General features: G+C 43.7%; 1 protein-coding gene across 1 annotated transcript in view; it reads left to right on the top strand.

The window, feature by feature from the left end:
* The window catches only part of DNAH8 (dynein axonemal heavy chain 8), a 525,323-nt gene that overhangs the window by 378,924 nt on the left and 127,643 nt on the right, over positions 1–18,756 (top strand). Inside the window, exons 56-58 of the mRNA XM_026649503.1 lie at positions 721–934; positions 3,944–4,053; positions 13,845–14,008. Coding sequence (XP_026505288.1) covers positions 721–934; positions 3,944–4,053; positions 13,845–14,008 — 488 coding nt within the window. The remainder of the gene's footprint in view (positions 1–720; positions 935–3,943; positions 4,054–13,844; positions 14,009–18,756) is intronic.

Raw genomic sequence — 18,756 nt, 5'->3', positions numbered from 1 at the left:
AATACTAAATATACTCACCTAATAATTTCCTTCTATTAATCTTTTCACCAGAACATCCCAACAAATGGGAAGACCAACCGATATGAATATTGGCATGAAGATATTTCATGGGCGGTATATGTGCCAATTTTACCATTATTGTTTGTATTATGGTAGAGCCTAGGTCTCCAGACAAGACTGGATCCACTTGTTAAGCACAGTACATTCATATATTTAGAAGCTGTCTTTTCCCGAAGAGCTTATCTAAATAGACAAGATAGAGAAAGGTTGGGAGAAAGCAAGTAGCAGTATTTTCCCCATTTTTCAAAATGGGAAATTGAGCCATGGAGAGATTAAGTGATTTGTCCATGGCCACACAGAAGTCTGCAGCACAGTTAGGAACTGAACCCAGCTCCTCTGAGTACCAGTTCAGTGCCTTAACCACAAGGCAATACTTCTTTATTTGGTCAAAATGAGTGAGACAGTGTTTTTATTACCATTTAGTTATATCTTAAAGCTCTAAAAAAAAATTTCTGGTGGTTTGCCATGTAGGTAAGGTAGTGCCTTATAAGTGATCTTGAAAGTCTTGGAGGTGTTGTGGTCTGTGTCTGGACTAAGATAAAAACAAATTTCTCTGAGGATTAGAGGAGAGATTGCAAGAAGAAAGAAAATTAGAAGATGAGTATATTTCCATTTTCTTCCTTTAAAATAGTAATTAATATTTGTTTTATAATCTTATAGGTAACAAATGAAATAGTTCGTCAGATGATGGAAATGGAAGGAATGTACAGTTTGGATAAACCTGGAGACTTCACTACAGTTGTTGATGTACAGTTAGTAGCAGCTATGATACACCCTGGAGGAGGCCGTAATGACATCCCACAGCGTTTAAAAAGGCAGTTTACTGTGTTTAATTGCACACTACCATCCAATGCATCCATAGACAAAATATTTGGTATTCATTTTTTTTGTAATTTTGATTTATTTTACTGTAGGCTAATACATGTAAAATTTATAAACTTGAGTCCTGATTGTCCTCTTACACAATTTTAGATCAGGAGTAACTCCAATGAAATAATTGGAGTTGTACTAGTGTAAAATTGTGCAAGTGGGAGGAGAATTGGGCCTTGCATTAGAATGAGACAGTCAGATTCAGTTGATTTGTGACTTAAAGGTGAATTAAATACCTCTAATTTTAAATACACAATAAATCTTTTTAAAAGTTTTCAGTTACCAAATCATTTAGGGTGAAATTTGTCATATTGCAAAGGGCCCATTCAAGGTCCAGTTCACCTCTTAGGTCCCTGGTGAAGGCCTGGTGTAGGCCCTCTGAAATTAGGTGAATTTCACCCTAACAAAATATATGTGTAGGCTTCTGAATTACGAACAAACATATGTTAAGAAAAATTAGCAGTTAATTAATGCTTTCCTCTCTGACTTCACAATACATGACCAATATAATTTCCTCTAAAATAGTTGATGATATTGCTAACATCAAAAGCCATGTAAGGAACATAGCTCCCTGAACTGGTGTTGTTCATAACGGGCATCTTAGTTCCCAGTGCACTAGATGGAACAGTCTGTGATTCCTCCCTGTGCGAGGAGTATCACAAGGAATTAAGTTCTTGCTGATGTTCCACGCAGCCACCTATGCAGATCTGTGTAGGATTAGAGATGCAATTCGGTCTTTGGTGTTTTAAACCAGTGGTTCTCAACCAGGGGCACACATACCCCTGAGAATACACACAGGTCATCCAGGGGGTACATCAACTCATCTTGATATTTGCCTAGTTTTACAATAGGCTATGTAAAAAGCACTAGCAAAGAAACTAAAATTTCATACAAACAACTTGTTTATACTTCTTTATATGCTATACATTGAAATGTAAGTACAATATTTATATTCCAATCAATTTATTTTATAATTATATGGTAAAAATTATAAAGTAAGCCATTTTTCAGTCATAGTGTGCTGTGACACTTTTGTATTTTTATGTCTGATTTTTGTAAGCAAGTAGTTTTTAAGTGAGGTGAAACTTGGGGGTACGCAAGACAAATCAGACTCCTGAAAGGGATACAGTAGTCTGGAAAGGTTCAGAGCCACTGTTCTAAACTATTTATTATGGGCCAGATTCTGCCATTTATGCTTATTTTGAGTCATACATTGCTTTGCAATAAGTCTCATTGAAAAAATAAATAATTAAAAAATACAGAACCCTGAACTCAGGACTTTGCGGGTAAACAGCCTTTTAAGTTAACCTAAATAATAAAATTTGAACCCAGGATTTTAATTGTTAAAGTTTTTAATTCATTAACTCATAATTCAATTTACATCTGAGCATATCATTTTAAAGTTGAGCAATGCTTTTGTGTTTTTTAGCAAAATATCTGTTGTTTTTCCACTCTTTTCCTTTCCAATTTTTCGCCCAGTCAAATGTGGTCAGGTGAGTTAGAGGGTCTGTACCTATTATTCTCACCGAGTGTCCCTTTTCATAGCTGTCTGGGTTTTGGCAGGTATGATCTGGTTGTGTCATTTGTGGAGTTTGTTTTGGTAGGATACAGAATAAATTTCAGATCTCAGAATAGAATTTAGAATTACAAAAATGAAAATTGCATGTTAACAAGAAGGACTCTATATTACACTTTTCAAAATCTGTTTATTGAAAATAGACTTGCAAACAGTCATGATTTTCAACTACCCTTTTGCCCCCATAAATCTCTAATAATTCACATGAATAGTATAAAAAAACCAGTGTACCTAACTTGTTCTTAGGATGCAAAGGGGGACATAGGCCAGCTTAACAGGCTAATTGGGAAATCCTCCAGCCTACAGGGACTCTCTGAATGCAGGGGCAGGGATAGGTCAGTGGTTTGAGCATTGGTTTGCTAAACCCCTGAGTTATAAATTCAATCCTTCAAGGGGCTACTGAGGGATTTGGGCAAAACAAAAGAAACCTGTCAGGGACAATACTTGGTCTTGTTAGTGAAGGTGGGGGACTGTACTCAAGGTCCTTTCCAGTTCTATGAGATAGGTCTCTCTCTATATATTAACACTGTGCTACCCCCCAAGTATGGGTAGAGGGTTTGCAGCTGGAGTGTTTTTATACTTCAGCTGTTTTTGGCAGCCTGAACAGCCCATTGAGGTCATAGATAAATGGGCATAGGTTAGAACAGTCCTGAAGTTGCTCTAATTAAGTTAGGGCTGAATGGGCCCCAGAGCTAGGGTGCTGCAAAGGTAGCATAAAGCCAGCTTTGCACACTACACTCCTACTTTGTGGATCATGGGCCACTCCACCAGGGCTCAGGCAACTTCTGCAACTTCTTTGGGAAGCATATCAATTTCAGAAATTTTCAGGGCAGCTACATGAGGATCAGTGCACACTTTTATCCAGCACTATTCCTTAGTTGAGACCTCAAGATTTGACGCCCTCTTAGGCAGACCTGTCTTGCAACTATTATTAAAATAGGACTCCAAGCACCCGCCTCCTGATTATGAGGTCCTTGCTTGCTAGTCACTAGAAGTAGAATCCATGTTGACAATCACTCAAAGAAGAAAAAATGGTTACTTACCTTACAGTAACTGCAGTTCTTTGAGATGCATTGTTCCCATTGATTCTCTGACACACCTTCCTTCTCTGCTACTTCAGAGTCCTATATCACTTGAATTCTGTAATGGTAAAGGAACTGAAAGATGGTTAGGCCCATTCCACTCTTTATGTCCTTCTGGGGTGTAATTGCAAGGGCATCTAGGGCACAGGTACAGCCCCAATGGACACTGCTGGCCAAAAAAATCCAATCTCACGTGCATGGGGGGCCTGTGCACCAGACCACAAGTGTAATCTATGTAGACAATGTATCTCAATGAACCATGGCTACTGTAAGGTAAATAACCTTTCTTTCTTAGGAAAGAATTAATTATATCTTGCAATCATTCTGAAGTTGTATATTGCATCTTATTTTTCAGGAATAATTGGCTGTGGATACTTTCATCCATGCAGAAAATTCAATCCTGAAATATGTGACATGATAAAGAAATTAGTTCCAGCTGGCAGAATATTGTGGCAATGGACTAAGGTACAGAATACAGGAAATAATGGAGCTGTATTCACTGTTTATTAACAGGGTGCCTATTACCATAAGTTAGGTGCTTATTTCAAAATTTTAAAAACATATATTTCATAAAACTACCCACAGTGGTTACCCACTGTGATCAGGGGTCAATGAGGGGGGAAAATATGGGTGATTCTCTTCCAAACTATGCTCAAAAATAAGATTGAAGGAACAATAATCCACACCGAGTAGAGTCAAGCACAGGAGTTTATTACGCACAGCGCTGGCGGAGTGTCACTTTGCTTATTAGGCTCAGAGACACTGCAAAACAATTAGTTACAATAGATTATACATGGTGCTCATTGGGTGGAGAGAAGGGACAGGGATGGGTTTTCCCAAACCCCTGGATAGGTTTTAACAGCAAGACAAGATAAGCACACAAGCCAATGGTCTAAAAGATTACATAATGGTTCCACCCATGGCCCAAATTAACATATTGGTGACACACAGGTAATTATCCCCAAACTATGTCTATTAAAGTGAATAGGTTAATTCCTAATTTTGGGGTCCAGGGGAATGAGGTAGCAGCTCTCTCGGTTGACCAACAGGTACATTCCTAGAGATTTAAAGCGAAAAAGCAGTAATTAGTACTTAACAATTTCACAAGTTTACCCTTGCATTTCTGTGGGCTAGGACTGGCATATATCTGTGAGGGGAGGGTGTCATAACTCATGTCAATCATATTAGGCCTCTCCCCGAACTTTGTCTAGGATCTGAGGGGTATTGTACCACTATCTCCTCCCTGCATTAGGGAGTAACCATGAGGCCTTTCTCAGCACTTCATGTGTCTATAACTCACGATAAGGACGCCCAGTTACATTCGGAGTTATGCTGACTCCGCTCATTGACTTGAAACACACAAGGTTATCTGTTTACCCCAGCTTCCTCTGAGCTATGTATTGTTCTATATTAGCCAGCCCCCATAGCCCAAGCCAAGCTCTGGACTCTGGGCCTATATTGAAAAGTTCTTAGCAGAAACTGTAGTTAAGATCTTACATCCATAGCTAATGGATTCTGACCCTTCAAAGATCAACCAACATGAGATGCCACTCAGAGTAGATTACACAGATGTTCCAAATGTGATCAAGAATGCTTGCTGGGCCCCTTGGGCTTGGCTTTCCCTCAATGGGGTCTGCTTGCTCTGCTGGGTTCTTCGTATTGGGCTTTCCCTTGATGAAACTCATATGCTCCACTGGACTTCATGACCATGGCTCCTCTTAGAGGGGTCTCAGATGCTCCACTAGGTTCTGCTAGGTTCTTTGGGTTAGGGCAAAGTGGTGGGGGAAAGTGGTGTTACTCCCCAAGCCCACTCACTCATGGTGCCAATGAGCTGTTACTCACAATAGATCATGCAGCTCTTTATAATTTTATCCTTTCTCTTTTTTCTTTTGGGGCTTCTCTACACACAAAAGTTGTACCATTTTCACTATACTGGCATAGTAAAAGCTGTACAACACCCCTAGTGTGGACACAGTTATATCAATATAAAGTATCAGAAGGGTAGCCATGTTAGTCTGTATCCACAAAAACAACGAGGAGTCCAGTGGCACCTTAAAGACTAACAGATTTATTTGGGCATAGGCTTTCTTGGGTAAAAAACCCACTTCTTCAGCTGCATGGAGTGAAAATTACAGATACAGTCATAAATATATATTGGCACATAAAGAGAAGGGAGTTACCTTACATGTGGAGAACCAACGTTGAAGGCCAGTTTAGTCAGTGTGGATGTAGTCTCCCAATAATTGATGAGGAGGTGTCAATATCAAGAGAGGGAAATTGCTTTTGTAGTGAGCCAGCCACTCCCAGTCCCTATTCAAGCCCAAATTGATGGTGTTAAGTTTGCAAATGAATTGTAGCTCAGCAGTTTCTCTTTGAAGTCTGTTTTTGAAGGGGTTTTTTTTGAAGTATGGCTACTTTTAAATCTGTTATTAAGTGTCCAGGGAGATTGAAGTGTTCTCCTACTGGCTTTTGTATGTTACCATTCCTGATGTCTGATTTGTGTCCCCTTTTACGTAGAGACTGTCCAGTTTGGCCAATGTACATGGCAGAGGAGCATTGCTGGCACATGATGGCATATATCACATTAGTAGATGTGCAAGTAAATGAGCCTCTGATGGTGTGCCTTACATGCCATCATGTGCCAGCAATGCAGGAAGTACCCTGAGAGATTAAGGGAGAAGGAAAAAAGAAAAACAAGGAAATGGGTTCAGGGAATGAAAATAACCCGTTTGTTAACAGTGGTCAAGCAGTTATCAGATCTTCTGCTTTAGAATGACAAAGGAAGGGACCCCAAGAGCAGTATGGAGTTGTTGGGGGAACAAGTGACCACAGGTAGCCCGGAGGAACAGTGGCACCAGCAGACCCCTCCACAAAATAAAAGGGGTGAGAATGAAAAACCTGGCCTCCCAGGTTGCTCCCAGTGCAAGGACCTGCAGGCTGAAGTGGAATTATGAGGGCAATTTCCATCCACCAAATGTGATTTTTGTGGGTGGAGAATGGACACATCTTACAAGGGGACTCTAGGTGACTATCCTGTGAGCAAAGAAAGATTGAAGCCAAATAATGCCTCCAGTAAAGTGAGGAGAGCGAAGGGAATCAAACACCTTTCCATCAGGCAAGATGGGGAGGTGTGTGATAGAGTGCTGGGAATCAGCAACTGAACCAGCACTCTGGTCACTGTTTAACCAATTGAGCCCCAGATAGGGCCTGGTTAAGGAGATGAATTCGTGATTATCTGATCAGATTGGAGTTTGGAAGTTAACGAGCTAACTAGTCCATTAACAAGGAAACTGGATAAAAGAGCACAGGAAGGAAGTGCAAAAGGTGGGTGGAAAACAGAAAAGAAAGAAAGAAAGAAAGAAAAGTTACCAGTGCCTGAGAAAAACGCGTTCTTTTGGTGGAGATACTTTTAACCCCTCCCTCTGCCCTTTCAGGAGAAGGGGTAGTGAAACCAGATAACATAAATACCACAACTGCCCTAGTATGTAAAGGTGGTAGAGTGAACCGCTATAAATAAACTGCATGCGGGTATTGACGAAATGGAAGGTCTCTGAGTAGTCTGATGCAAAGAGGATAGGAGTCAAGGCGCCCCATCACAGGAAGTCACTCCAACCGCAAACCTTTTAAACAAAGTTTTTGTGTATGGGATTTCCTGCAGTTTTAATACAGCAAGTTTAGGGGCTCATGAAATTGAGAAAAAGATGTCCATCTACTTTCTCTAAGGTGTGTGAGGATATGGAGAGTGTGGGGATGTTTGAGGTAGGAAAAGAGACACAGCGGAATGGGGAGGAAATGGAAGGGAGCTAAGTGTATAGGAGGGCTTAGCAAATCCATATCGGCCCTCCATGACTCCAATACAATGATGCATTCCTGGGGCAGGGGGAGCTCTTCAGTGTACTGTATTTCAACTGAATCAGGTTCCTTGTTGGGGGAAAAGGTGAAATGAACAATCGTCCTGAAAATATACTTCAGCTGAATTAAACATGCAGTGTATTGAGAGCCAGGAGATCATGAGTTCAAATATTACCTGTTCTGCTCACTGCTGTTTATATTTCTGTGCACTTCACAGCCTTGATTATTGAGCATACCTATACCTTAAGAGGAGGTCAAATATCAACTACTCCATTTGACACATAAGTTAACTAAGAGGATGCACAAAGTAATTTATAGTAGAACTGGGAATAGATACCAGCTTGCTAATATGGCAGACACCACACTGGCTCTCAGAAAGAAACTGTCAACCCTCTGTGTTTCTCTATGTAGTCTATAGCTACTGTTCTAACCACTAGCCTACGCTCCTCTCTGACAGCCAAGAACAGAACTCAGGTTGTTCTTCGAGTGATTGTCCATATGTATTCCACTTCTGGTGCATGTGCTCCATGTGTGCAAGATCAGATCCTTTTGGCCAGAAATGCTTGGGGCCATGCTTGCACCCTGAGTACAACACCCCCTACCCCCATTACTCTGTGCCAAACCATTACTCTGTTTCTTCTTACTGCCCATGGCTGTGAGATAGAACCCTTAGCAATGTCTGTTTCTCTTGCAGACTGCGTAACCCAAAAAATGTTTCTGTAATAGTTCTGTAAATTAGGTCTTAATATAGTTGGAGTAGTGTTAGTTAGTTAGTGTAAATAGTGTAGGTATGCACATTGGGTTTAACAAAAGAAAGAAAAAACTCTATATGTTTCTTCATAGTTTTAGGGAAATTTTTCCTGGTATTGGGAGTTAGCCCTTGTGACTCAACCAAGGCCTCCTGGGTTCAAGAATCGCCTGTCTTGTGAGGCATTCATGCCACTAAATAACTGTCACTCAAGATGCCTTTTTTTGCTCTGGGGAAGGACATTGCTCTATCTGCTGTTCTTTCTCAAAAAGAATGCAGAAAACAAGAAAGGCACACCTTAGGCTTTTTCTTTTGGACTTTTTCTTTTAAGCCTATCTCAGAGAAAATAACTCCCTGGGCCTGAACAGCCTTTGTCTAGGAGTGCTTCTGCTAGCTCTGACTCAATCCCTAGTTCCCAGGCCTTTTCTTCTAAGAAAACCTTGGCTTCAGAGACTAGCAAGACTGCCAATTCCTCCTTGGCAAAGTCTTCTGATGGTGGTAGGAAGGAGCACTGTTCCTCTGTGGAACATAAGTACAGGTTGCCTTTTCTGGGCCTTAGTGGGGAAAAAAATAGCTTACTTCACCTCACTCTCTCTAAGGGTAGTTCATGGCCTGGAATGTGTCCCACTGATACCCTGATGAAGACTGGTAGCTGACTGACAGTACTATTTCAGGAGAAGTTCCAGGCTGTGCCTGGTACCAATTCTGTGGTGCTGATGTCGATTCACTCTGTATTGATGACCTTTTCACCCATGACACTGGTGCTGATGATCTCTTTTCCACTCCTCTCGATTCTGACCTTCTCGGCACTGAAGTCATTTGTGGTACCAACTGACCTAACAGAATCAACTATATTGTCCTCTGTAGTAAAAGTTCCTCCTATGGTACCAGCCACTGCCATGCTACCCGGCACTTCTTCACCACTGACAAGATCACTCTGTAGTCCTCCTCCATCCCTGGAGGAGGAATATTCCTTTTCTTCATCAGTCTCTGAACACAGCAGGGAGGTGTCCCCTGTCCACTGACCAAGTTCTCACTCATATTACCCCTGTTGGTCTGTGAGGGAGTCTAGGGCCTGTTATTTTATGCACAGACTTAGGCCTGGTCTACACTACGAGTTTAGGTCGAATTTAGCAGCGTTAAATCGAATTAAGCCTGGACACGTCCACACGACGAAGCCCTTTTTTTCGACTTAAAGGGCCCTTTAAACCGGTTTCTTTACTCCACCTCCGACAAGGGGATTAGCACTGAAATCGGCCTTTGCGGGTCGGATTTGGGGTAGTGTGGACGGAATTCGACGTTATTGGCCTCCGGGAGCTATCCCACAGTGCTTCATTGTGACTGCTCTGGACAGCACTCTCAACTCAGATGAACTGACCAGGTAGACAGGAAAAGCCCCGCGAACTTTTGAATTTCATTTCCTGTTTGCCCAGCGTGGAGAGCACAGGTGACCACACAGAGCTCATCAGCACAGGTAACCATGATGGAGTCCCAGGATTGCAAAAGAGCTCCAGCATGGACCGAACGGGAGGTATGGGATCTGCTCGCCATATGAGGAGATGAATCAGTGCTAGCTGAACTCCGTAGCAGTAAACGAAATGGCAAAATATTAGAAAAAGTCTCAAAGGCCATGAAGGACAGAGGCCATAACAGGGACGCACAGCAGTGCCGCATGAAAATTAAGGAGCTAAGGCAAAGCCACAAAGCCAGAGAGGCAAACGGAAGGTCCGGGGCAGAGCCGCAAACATGCCACTTCTACGCGGAGCTGCATGCCATGCTAGGGTGTGCAGCCACCACTACCCCAAACGTGCTTTGACTCCATCAATGGAGAATCACGCAACAGGGAAGCGGGTTCAGGGTACGAGGAAGATGATGATGAAGACAATGAAGATAGCTCACAGCAAGGAAGCGGAGAAACCGGTTTCCCCAACAGCCAGGATATGTTTATCACCCTGGACCTGGAACCAGTAACCCCCGAACTCACCCAAGGCGTGCTCCCAGACCCTGAGGGCAAACAAGGGACCTCTGGTGAGTGTACCTTTGTAAATATTACACATGGTTTAAAAGCAAGTGTGTTTAATGATTAATGATTCATTTGCCCTGGCAATCACGGCCAGTACAGCTACTGGAAAAGTCTGTTAACGTGTATGGGGATGGAGCGGAAATCCTCCAGGGACATCTCCAGAAAGCTCTCCTTCATGTACTCCCAAAACCTTTGCAAAAGGTTTCTGGGGAGGGCTGCCTTATCCCGTCCGCCATGGTAGGACACTTTACCACGCCAGGCCAGTAGCACGTAGTCTGGAATCATTGCATAACAAAGCATGGCAGCGTATGGTCCCTGTGTTTGCTGGCATGCAGACAACATCCATTCCTTATCTCTCTTTGTTATCCTCAGGAAAGTGATATCATTCATGATCACCTGGTTGAAATGGGGTGATTTTATTAAGGGGACATTCAGAGGTGCCCGTTCCTGCTCGGCTGAACAGAAATGTTCCCTGCTGTTAGTCACGCGGTGGTGGGGAGGGGTGAAGTGATCATCCCAGAGAATTGGGTGTGTGTGGGGGGGGTAGTTGGGTTTGTGCTGCATGTTAACCCAGAAACCGCAGCTTCTCCTTTTACATTGCAAATCCATTTTAAATGGCCAACCCAACGGGTGCTTGGTATGGGAAATGAGGGCACTGCTGTTTGAAACCATTCCCACATGTTATGAAGGTTAAAAAAGCCAAAAGACTGTGCCTTACCATGGCTGCCTGCAAGCCGACTTCTGTTGCCTGGCACTGCGTGAGTGATCTCTCACACCAAACCGGCAGGCCCTCAATATAAGAGGAAAAATGCGACCTTGTAACAAAAGCACATGTGCTGTGTAATGTGAACAGCAAAATTTAACGCGAAAGAGTGTACCCATTGTTCTCTAAAATGTGTCTTTTTTAACCACCTCTCCCTTCTCCTCCACCAGCTGCAAAAGTTTCTCCTTCGCAGAGGCTAGCGAAGATTAGAAGGAGAAAACGGCGGACTCGGGATGATATGTTCTCGGAGCTCCAGATGTCCTCCCACGCTGACAGAGCACAGCAGAATGCGTGGAGGCAGTCAATGTCACAGTGCAAAAAAGCACAATATGAATGAGAGGAGAGGTGGCGGGCTGAATCGTGGGCTGAAGAGAGCAAGTGGCGGGCTGAAGAGGATAGGTGGCATCAGCTTGCTGACATAAGGCAAGAGTCGATGCTCCGGCTGCTGGAGCATCAAACTGATATGCTCCAGAGTATGGTTGAGCTGCAGGAAAGGCAGCAGGAGCAGAGACCGCCGCTACAGCCCCTGTGTAACCAACAACCCTCCTCCCCAAGTTCCATAGCCTCCTCACCCAAACGCCCAAGAACACGGTGGGGGGGCCTCTGGCCACCCAGCCACTCCACCCCAGATGATTGCCCAAGCATCAGAAGGCTGGCCTTCAATAAGTGTTAAAGTTTTAAAGTTTTAAACTGCAGTGTGTCCTTTTCCTTCCCTCCTCCCCCACCCCTCCCAGGCTACCTTGGCAATTATCCCCCTAGTTGTGTGATGAATTAATAAAGAATGCATGAATGTGAAGTAACAATGACTTTATTGCCTCTGCAAGCGGTGCTCGAAGGGGGGAGGGGAGGGTGGTTAGTTTACAGGGAAGTAGAGTGAACCGGGGGTGGGGGGGAGGGTTCATCAAGGAGAAACAAACAGAAGTTTAGCACCGTAGCCTGGCCAGTCACAAAACTGGTTTTCAAAGCTTCTCTGATGCGCACTGCGCCCTGCTGTACTCTTCTATCCGCCCTGGTGTCTGGCTGTGTGTAATCAGTGGCCAGGCAATTTGCCTCAACCTCCCACCCCGCCATAAATGTCTCCCCCTTACTCTCACAGATATTGTGGAGCGCACAGCAAGCAGCAATAACAATTGGAATATTGGCTTCGCTGAGGTCTATCCAAGTCAGTAAACTGCGCCAGTGTGCTTTTAAACGTTCAAATGCACGTTCTACCACCATTCGGCACTTGCTCAGCCTATACTTGAACAGGTCCTGACTACTGTCCAGGCTGCCTGTGTACGGCTTCATGAGCCATGGCATTAAGGGGTAGGCTGGGTCCCGAAGGATCACGATAGGCATTTCAACATCCCCAACGGTTATTTTCTCATCCGGGAAGAAAGTCCCTTCCTCCAGCTTTTGAAACAGACCAGAGTTCCTGAAGATGCGAGCATCATGTACCTTTCCCGGCCATCCCATGTTGATGTTAGTGAAACATCCCTTGTGATCCACCAGGGCTTGCAGCAGCATTGAAAAGTACCCCTTGCGGTTTATGTACTCGGTGGCTTGGTGCTCCGGTGACAAGATAGGGATATGGGTTCTGTCTATCGCCCCACCACAGTTTGGGAATCCCATTGCAGCAAAGCCATCCACTATTGCCTGCACGTTTCCCAGAGTCACTACCCTTGATAGCAGCAGGTCTTTGATTGCGTTGGCTACTTGGATCACAGCAGCCCCCACAGTAGATTTGCCCACTCCAAATTGATTCTCGACTGACCGTCCCACACCTGCAACACGATGCGGTCCCACCAGTCTGTGCTTGTTTCCCAGGCCCAGAATCGGCGTTCCATGCCATGAACCTCCCCCAGTAACACCATGATTTGCACATTGCTGGGGCCTGTACTTTGTGAGAGGTCTATGTTCATGTCAATTTCCTCATCACTCTCACCGCCGCGCTGTAATCGCTGCAATCGCCTCCTCGCCTGGTTTTGCTTTGGCATGTTCTGGCTCTGCATATACTCCAGGACAATGTGCATGGTGTTCATAGTGCTCATAGTTGCTGCGGTGATCTGAGCGGGCTCCATGATCCCAGTGCTATGGCGTCTGGGCTGAAAAAAGGCGCGAAACTATTGTCTGACGGAGGGAGGGAGGGGCGAGTGACAACATGGCTTACAGGGAATTAAAATCAACAAAGGTGGCTGTGCATTCTAGAATTGAGGGGGTTCAGTGCCTTCATCAGCAGCTTCAAGTTCAGGGTGGTAATCTTAGCCTCTTGGTAAAGGGAATGTCTACGTTTGGGTGGAGAGGTTACCTGGACCATCATCAAATAGAGGATCTATGGACACCTGAAGAATGCCTTTGCATAAACGTGTCAGAACTCAGAATGATTTGTTTGGTCTGCATGGCATACAAGGACTGACAGTACAAATCATGGTAGACAGTATGACAGTGATGGTCCATGTGAACAGACAAGGAGAAACTCAATTGTCCCCTCTCTGCCAGGAATCTGTTTGCCTTTGGAACTGGTGCATTTGCCATCAAGTCATCCTGATAGCTCTGTATCTGCGAGGACTATTCACAACCAAGATATTAATCAATATATTTTAGAAGTGGGATTGAGATGTCTTTTGTAAGTTATCAGTTTTATTTAATGAAAATCAGAAAAATATATGAACTTTTGGTTATATGTTCTAAGTGTTGACATTTTACATATAGGGCTTAATCCTGCTCCCACTGAAATCAATGAGATTTTTGCTACTGATTTCACTGGGAGAAAGAGGAGGCCCAGGTTGTAATATATGAAAGCAAGTATCATTATTATTTTCAGTGTGTATTACTCTTCTTTCCTTTTAGATGTCTTTGAGTTTGAACAATAACTATATTTTCGGCTTTAGGTAAAGATGCTGCCTACACCATCCAAGTTTCATTATATCTTCAATCTTCGAGACCTTTCCAGAATTTGGCAAGGAATGTTAACTATCAAAGCAGAAGAATGTGAGGATATCACTACCCTTATGGCACTTTTTAAAAATGAGTGCAATAGAGTCATTACTGACAGGTACAATAATTCTATATTTTTTGTATGTATTATGATATTTGGTACTTTTGGGAGACCATTAATTCTTTTCGCAGAAGCTCTCCATCTGATGTCAAGGAGAGGTCTGCACAGAGATCCATGTTAGAGTATGTCCTTTGGTGTTCATTCAATAATTCCATAATTTTATATGTTTTACAATATTTAGTAGTATTGGGAGACCATTATATTTATGGTCATATACTCTTGCTCTTTCTTCAGGGATGAAAATCAGCAGTATAGGGCCAAGTTTAAAGATGTTTTATTTTTCTGCAACCATCCTGCCTTGTGCTTTTATCCCAACAAATATCAACTTAGGTCTAAATGGGCTAGGTCAATAATTGGATGGAAAAACACCAAAGGACATATTCTAACTTGGATCTCAGTGCAGACCTCTCCTTGAAATCAAAGAGAGGGCTGGTGTGAAAAGAAGGTAGTATGATGACCTAAATTTATACCCTGGCCCACAGATCATAATTAAAAATATAATTTAGTCCACTCCACAGAATGAATTTGACTGCCCAGTAATAAACCAATGGCCCCGTTCCCCCTGGGCATGTTCAAATGATTCATAAAACAGAGGTCTAGTTATTAAAGGTACCATGGCACTATTTTCAAGAATAGGCGCATTAGCTCAGTGTAGGAAAGATGCGTGGCCTCCCTCGGCGATTGACAGTGAGGGATGGCCAGATGCCCCCTTGTGGGCAGAACCAGGAAGGCCACACTCACCACACCGGAAGCAGAGGGGCAGGACAGGAACAGGAAGTATAAAAGGCGAGCCCTGTAGCTCAGCTGGGCAGCAGCTGCGAAAGGAGATGGATGCGTTCTCCCCACTGCTGACGCAGGAGCCCACAGAAGACTTCAGTTACCCTGAGGACTCGCACAAGCTACCAGAGCTGCCAGACCCGACCAACGCTGAGGAACTGCTGGGATCGCCACTGGCAGTGTACCCTGAGGAGACACCAGGCACTCACCACACTGAAGTACCAAACCTGGGGAGAGTAGGAAGTAACCCAGGGAAACTAGACAATCGTCTGGTAAGAGTGCTAGCCTGATACAAGCTCAGCGTGTTGCAGGTGGATCCCCGCTGACCCAATCGTGGACCACTCTGCCACTGTTAGGGCCCTGGGCTGAGACATGGTGGAGTCGGGTGGGCCTGTGTCCCCCTACCCTCTGCTACCCCATAGACCAGGAGGCTATGTCGGTCTACTGACTGAGCCCTAGACTGTGTTTGGTGCTTACCCCTGCCTAAGGGCCTGGGCCCTTGAACTGTTCACTGCTGTACCCTGCCTGTGGGTTGGAGCCCTAGAGACAGCTAATTTCCCCCTTGTACAGACTGCCATTCCAGGTTTGTGACAGCAAAGAGGTGTGGCCTCTCTTGGAGATTGACAGTGAGGGATAGCCATGCACTCCTACATGCCTACACTCAGGAATCATACTAAAATTCTAGCTAGAGTATAGTGATCACCATTAAAAATCAACCTTTACCCACAATTACTACTGAGATCTCAGATAATGCAGTTCTTTCCTATTCTAATTTCCTAGGGAAATTCTTTCATATTTCAAATACCATAGGTTAGTAACTGTGAATAAACGTTAACTTTTTATAAACAGTTGTATATATATTGTATTTCTTCATGTATATATTACAAAGTGAAAGTAGTAAAAATGCTGTGCTATAGACACAACAGGAAACAGTGTGTAATAAAGAATAAACTCTGTCTTATTTTTCTTTCTAATTAGTCCTAAAGTCAGAGGTCTTGAAGTGGTACATGCCCTGTATCTTCTTTTGTACTTTTGTCAGCCATATTTGCAGATAATATCTTCATAAGATGAATTTATCTATGCTAAAATGTTGGGTATATAAATATTACTATTCAGCACAATAGATTTCACACACTGCTACTTATCTACTTCCACCCTGGCAAAGCCAAAAGTATAAAAAAATATTTCTTTCTCTCTCACACACACTTAGCCTATGGCAGTGTAAGAGTTTCTGATGTACAAAAAACAAGATTCTTCTTCAAGTAGTGTACCTGTGGGTTCTCCATTTCAGGTGCACATGAGCCCTGAGCCTTTGATCAGAGATTTTTGGTACCAGTGCCTATTTGACCTGTGCATGCTCCCTACATAACCTTGTAGCCTGTAGCTAGGCTATATAGGGCTGTGAGGGTGACAAACAAATTTTCTTCTGTCTGGAATGCCAAGCTCCCTGGGATTTAAAAGGTGGCTCTGCTGTCCAGAAGCTGTGATGGGCATTCCCAGTGTATATGTTGTTTTGGAGACTCTCATATACTCAGCAAGTTCAAGATTTGCACTTCTTTTAAGGGGCGATCCCATAAGAACAGGGAAATAACATAGAGGCTCTTAATGATGTAGCAAGCCCTAAGACCAGCTTTGGATCCAGGTGCAGAGAACCCCCCTCTACAAGGACCATCCACTTCGGTCAGTGCCCTGTTGAAGTCAAGATCATGGTCACCAAGACTTTTCAAGGTAAAGAGAGCAGCAAGGTTCTGGTCTCTGATACTTTCCATGAGTCAGGCTGATAACTGCACCAGCAGTACCGAGAGCTTCCCGCTCCAAGACTAAGGAGGGGGATAAGAGGAGCAGAACAGAGAGTTCCTCCTCAAAGAAAACTCAGTCACTGGAGACCTCAGGCCTGGAGAGAGGCGCTAATGAGACTCTATGCACTTTGGGTACTATGAAACATTTTAAGACTTCAACTAAGTCCTGTACCTCAATGGTAAAGGGCTCGGTACTGAAGACTACTGTTACCAAGAGAGCGGCTTCAATGGAATCTGCAGTCCCCTTGGTACCGACACCATTGCCCCAGACAACAGCATTGGGAACATCATTGGTGCCCATACCAAGTTCAGTTGTGCTCTCAGTACCACAGGACTTCCCATACCTGAACGACCTTATGGTACCTAATGAGCCTGAATATCCCCTCCCTGCAACTTCCAGACACCTCTTGATACTAAGGCCTGCTTGGTCACCAATCGCTCCTGTTTTGTGAGACCTGTCTCTTTCCCAGCTTCTAGTATCCAGGAAGAGGGATTGTCACCTCCTGTACAATATGTGGAGGAATAGTGCAGTTCAGACTCAAAACTTGCTGTTCAAGGCTCTCCAGTTTACTCCAGGAGACATTATTCCCTCATGCAGATGCAAGAAAGGCAGAAGATCAGATTCCTGCCTATTAACACTTAAGATGACGAACTCTGGATACCTCCCCCCATGCCTTATGGTCTCCTCATTGGCCTTACTGGAATCCATGGAGAATGTACTGCCAGTAATTTCTCTGGGCCCCAATTAACTCCTATAAGGAATAAAGAAGGCCTCATTACCTGGTATCCTCCATCCCTCCCCTGCACTGTGAATCAGCAGAGGAGACCTTTGAGGAGCAAGAAGCAGGAGTGAAAACAGAGGTTATCCCCCTTACAAATATATCCTTCTTCATTACCTGATGAGGCTGTACTGCCACCACCACCATCAATAGCTGATGACTTTTGCCAGTTCCAGTACTTGATGAAGCAAGTTGCTAACACCCTGCAAATTCCCTTCGAAGAAGTCCAAGATTCCCATCACAAGCTGCCTGACATATTGCACGCTTCTGCTTCAGCTTGAGTGGCACTGCCAGTTAATTAAGCCCTTCTTGACACAACCAAGACCATCAGGCAAACTGCAGCAACAGTCCCCACTACATGCAAGCAAGCTGATTAAAAAAATACTACATCCTGGCCAGGCATTTTGATTTTTTGTTTTCTCACCCAGCACCAAATTCTCTGGTCATGTGAATTAGGGAGGCAACATACCCAAAAAGTCACCCCATAAGAGCTACTCTTCAGTGCCATTACAGTTCAGGATAGCTAATCATCAGGCACTGATGTCAAAATATGACTACCTGAACTATGAGTTTAATGTTTTTATTGACCATTTGCCACAGAAATACCAAGAACAGTTTAGAGAAATAAAGAGTCTAAGCCATAATAAAGAAAGGTCAGCTCTTGGCAAAAACATCTTTGCAGGCTTCACTTGATGTGGCAGACACTGCAGCCAGGTATATTTTCACCACAAGAGTAATGAAAGAAGTTTCTTGGCTTCAGTTGTCTGGTTTTCCTTTGGAAGTGCAATCCACGGTGGAAGATTTACCTGTTGAGGGTCACAACCTTTTCACAGATTTCCTGGACGACTTGCTTCATACCCTAAAGGACTCTAGGGCAACACCTGCAAATAAGAACTCGATCCCTATTTTCTAGCAGATGCTTTCCTCATTACATGGACAAAAAGTCTTTTTTATGCATACCCTTAAAGATCTTCATCAAGATCAGACTGGACCAAGCCAAGGTAATTTTGATTTCACCAACTTGACCAAGACAAGTTTGGTTTCCTTACCTCATCATACTCACCCCTCACCCTCTCACCCTGTGGCAGCTCCCCTACCAAACCTCCGCTGTTGTCTTATGATGCAGGTTAGATACTTCACCCCAATCTGAACATTCGGCAAGTACAAGCGTGGTTCCTCAGTGGTTCTCAGGATTAAAGGCAGTCTGTTCATCAGGAGTACAAAATGTAATTTTAAGTAGCAGAAAGTAATCTACAAGACACACTTTCAGAAATGGAGAAGATATCATCTCTGGTGTAACCAGCTTCATCTTTCACCTGTCCAGTCATTTTTCCACTATCTTGGATTAGCTGCTGGAATTGAAAACATCAGGCCGTTCTATGAGTTCCAT

This window comes from Terrapene carolina, unplaced genomic scaffold, assembly GCF_002925995.2.
Source record: "Terrapene carolina triunguis isolate 2854851 unplaced genomic scaffold, T_m_triunguis-2.0 Scaffold85, whole genome shotgun sequence".
NCBI classification, from domain to species: Eukaryota; Metazoa; Chordata; order Testudines; family Emydidae; genus Terrapene; species Terrapene triunguis.
Note: the sequence above shows the minus strand (reverse complement) of the source record. Positions and strands in the feature narration are given on the sequence as shown.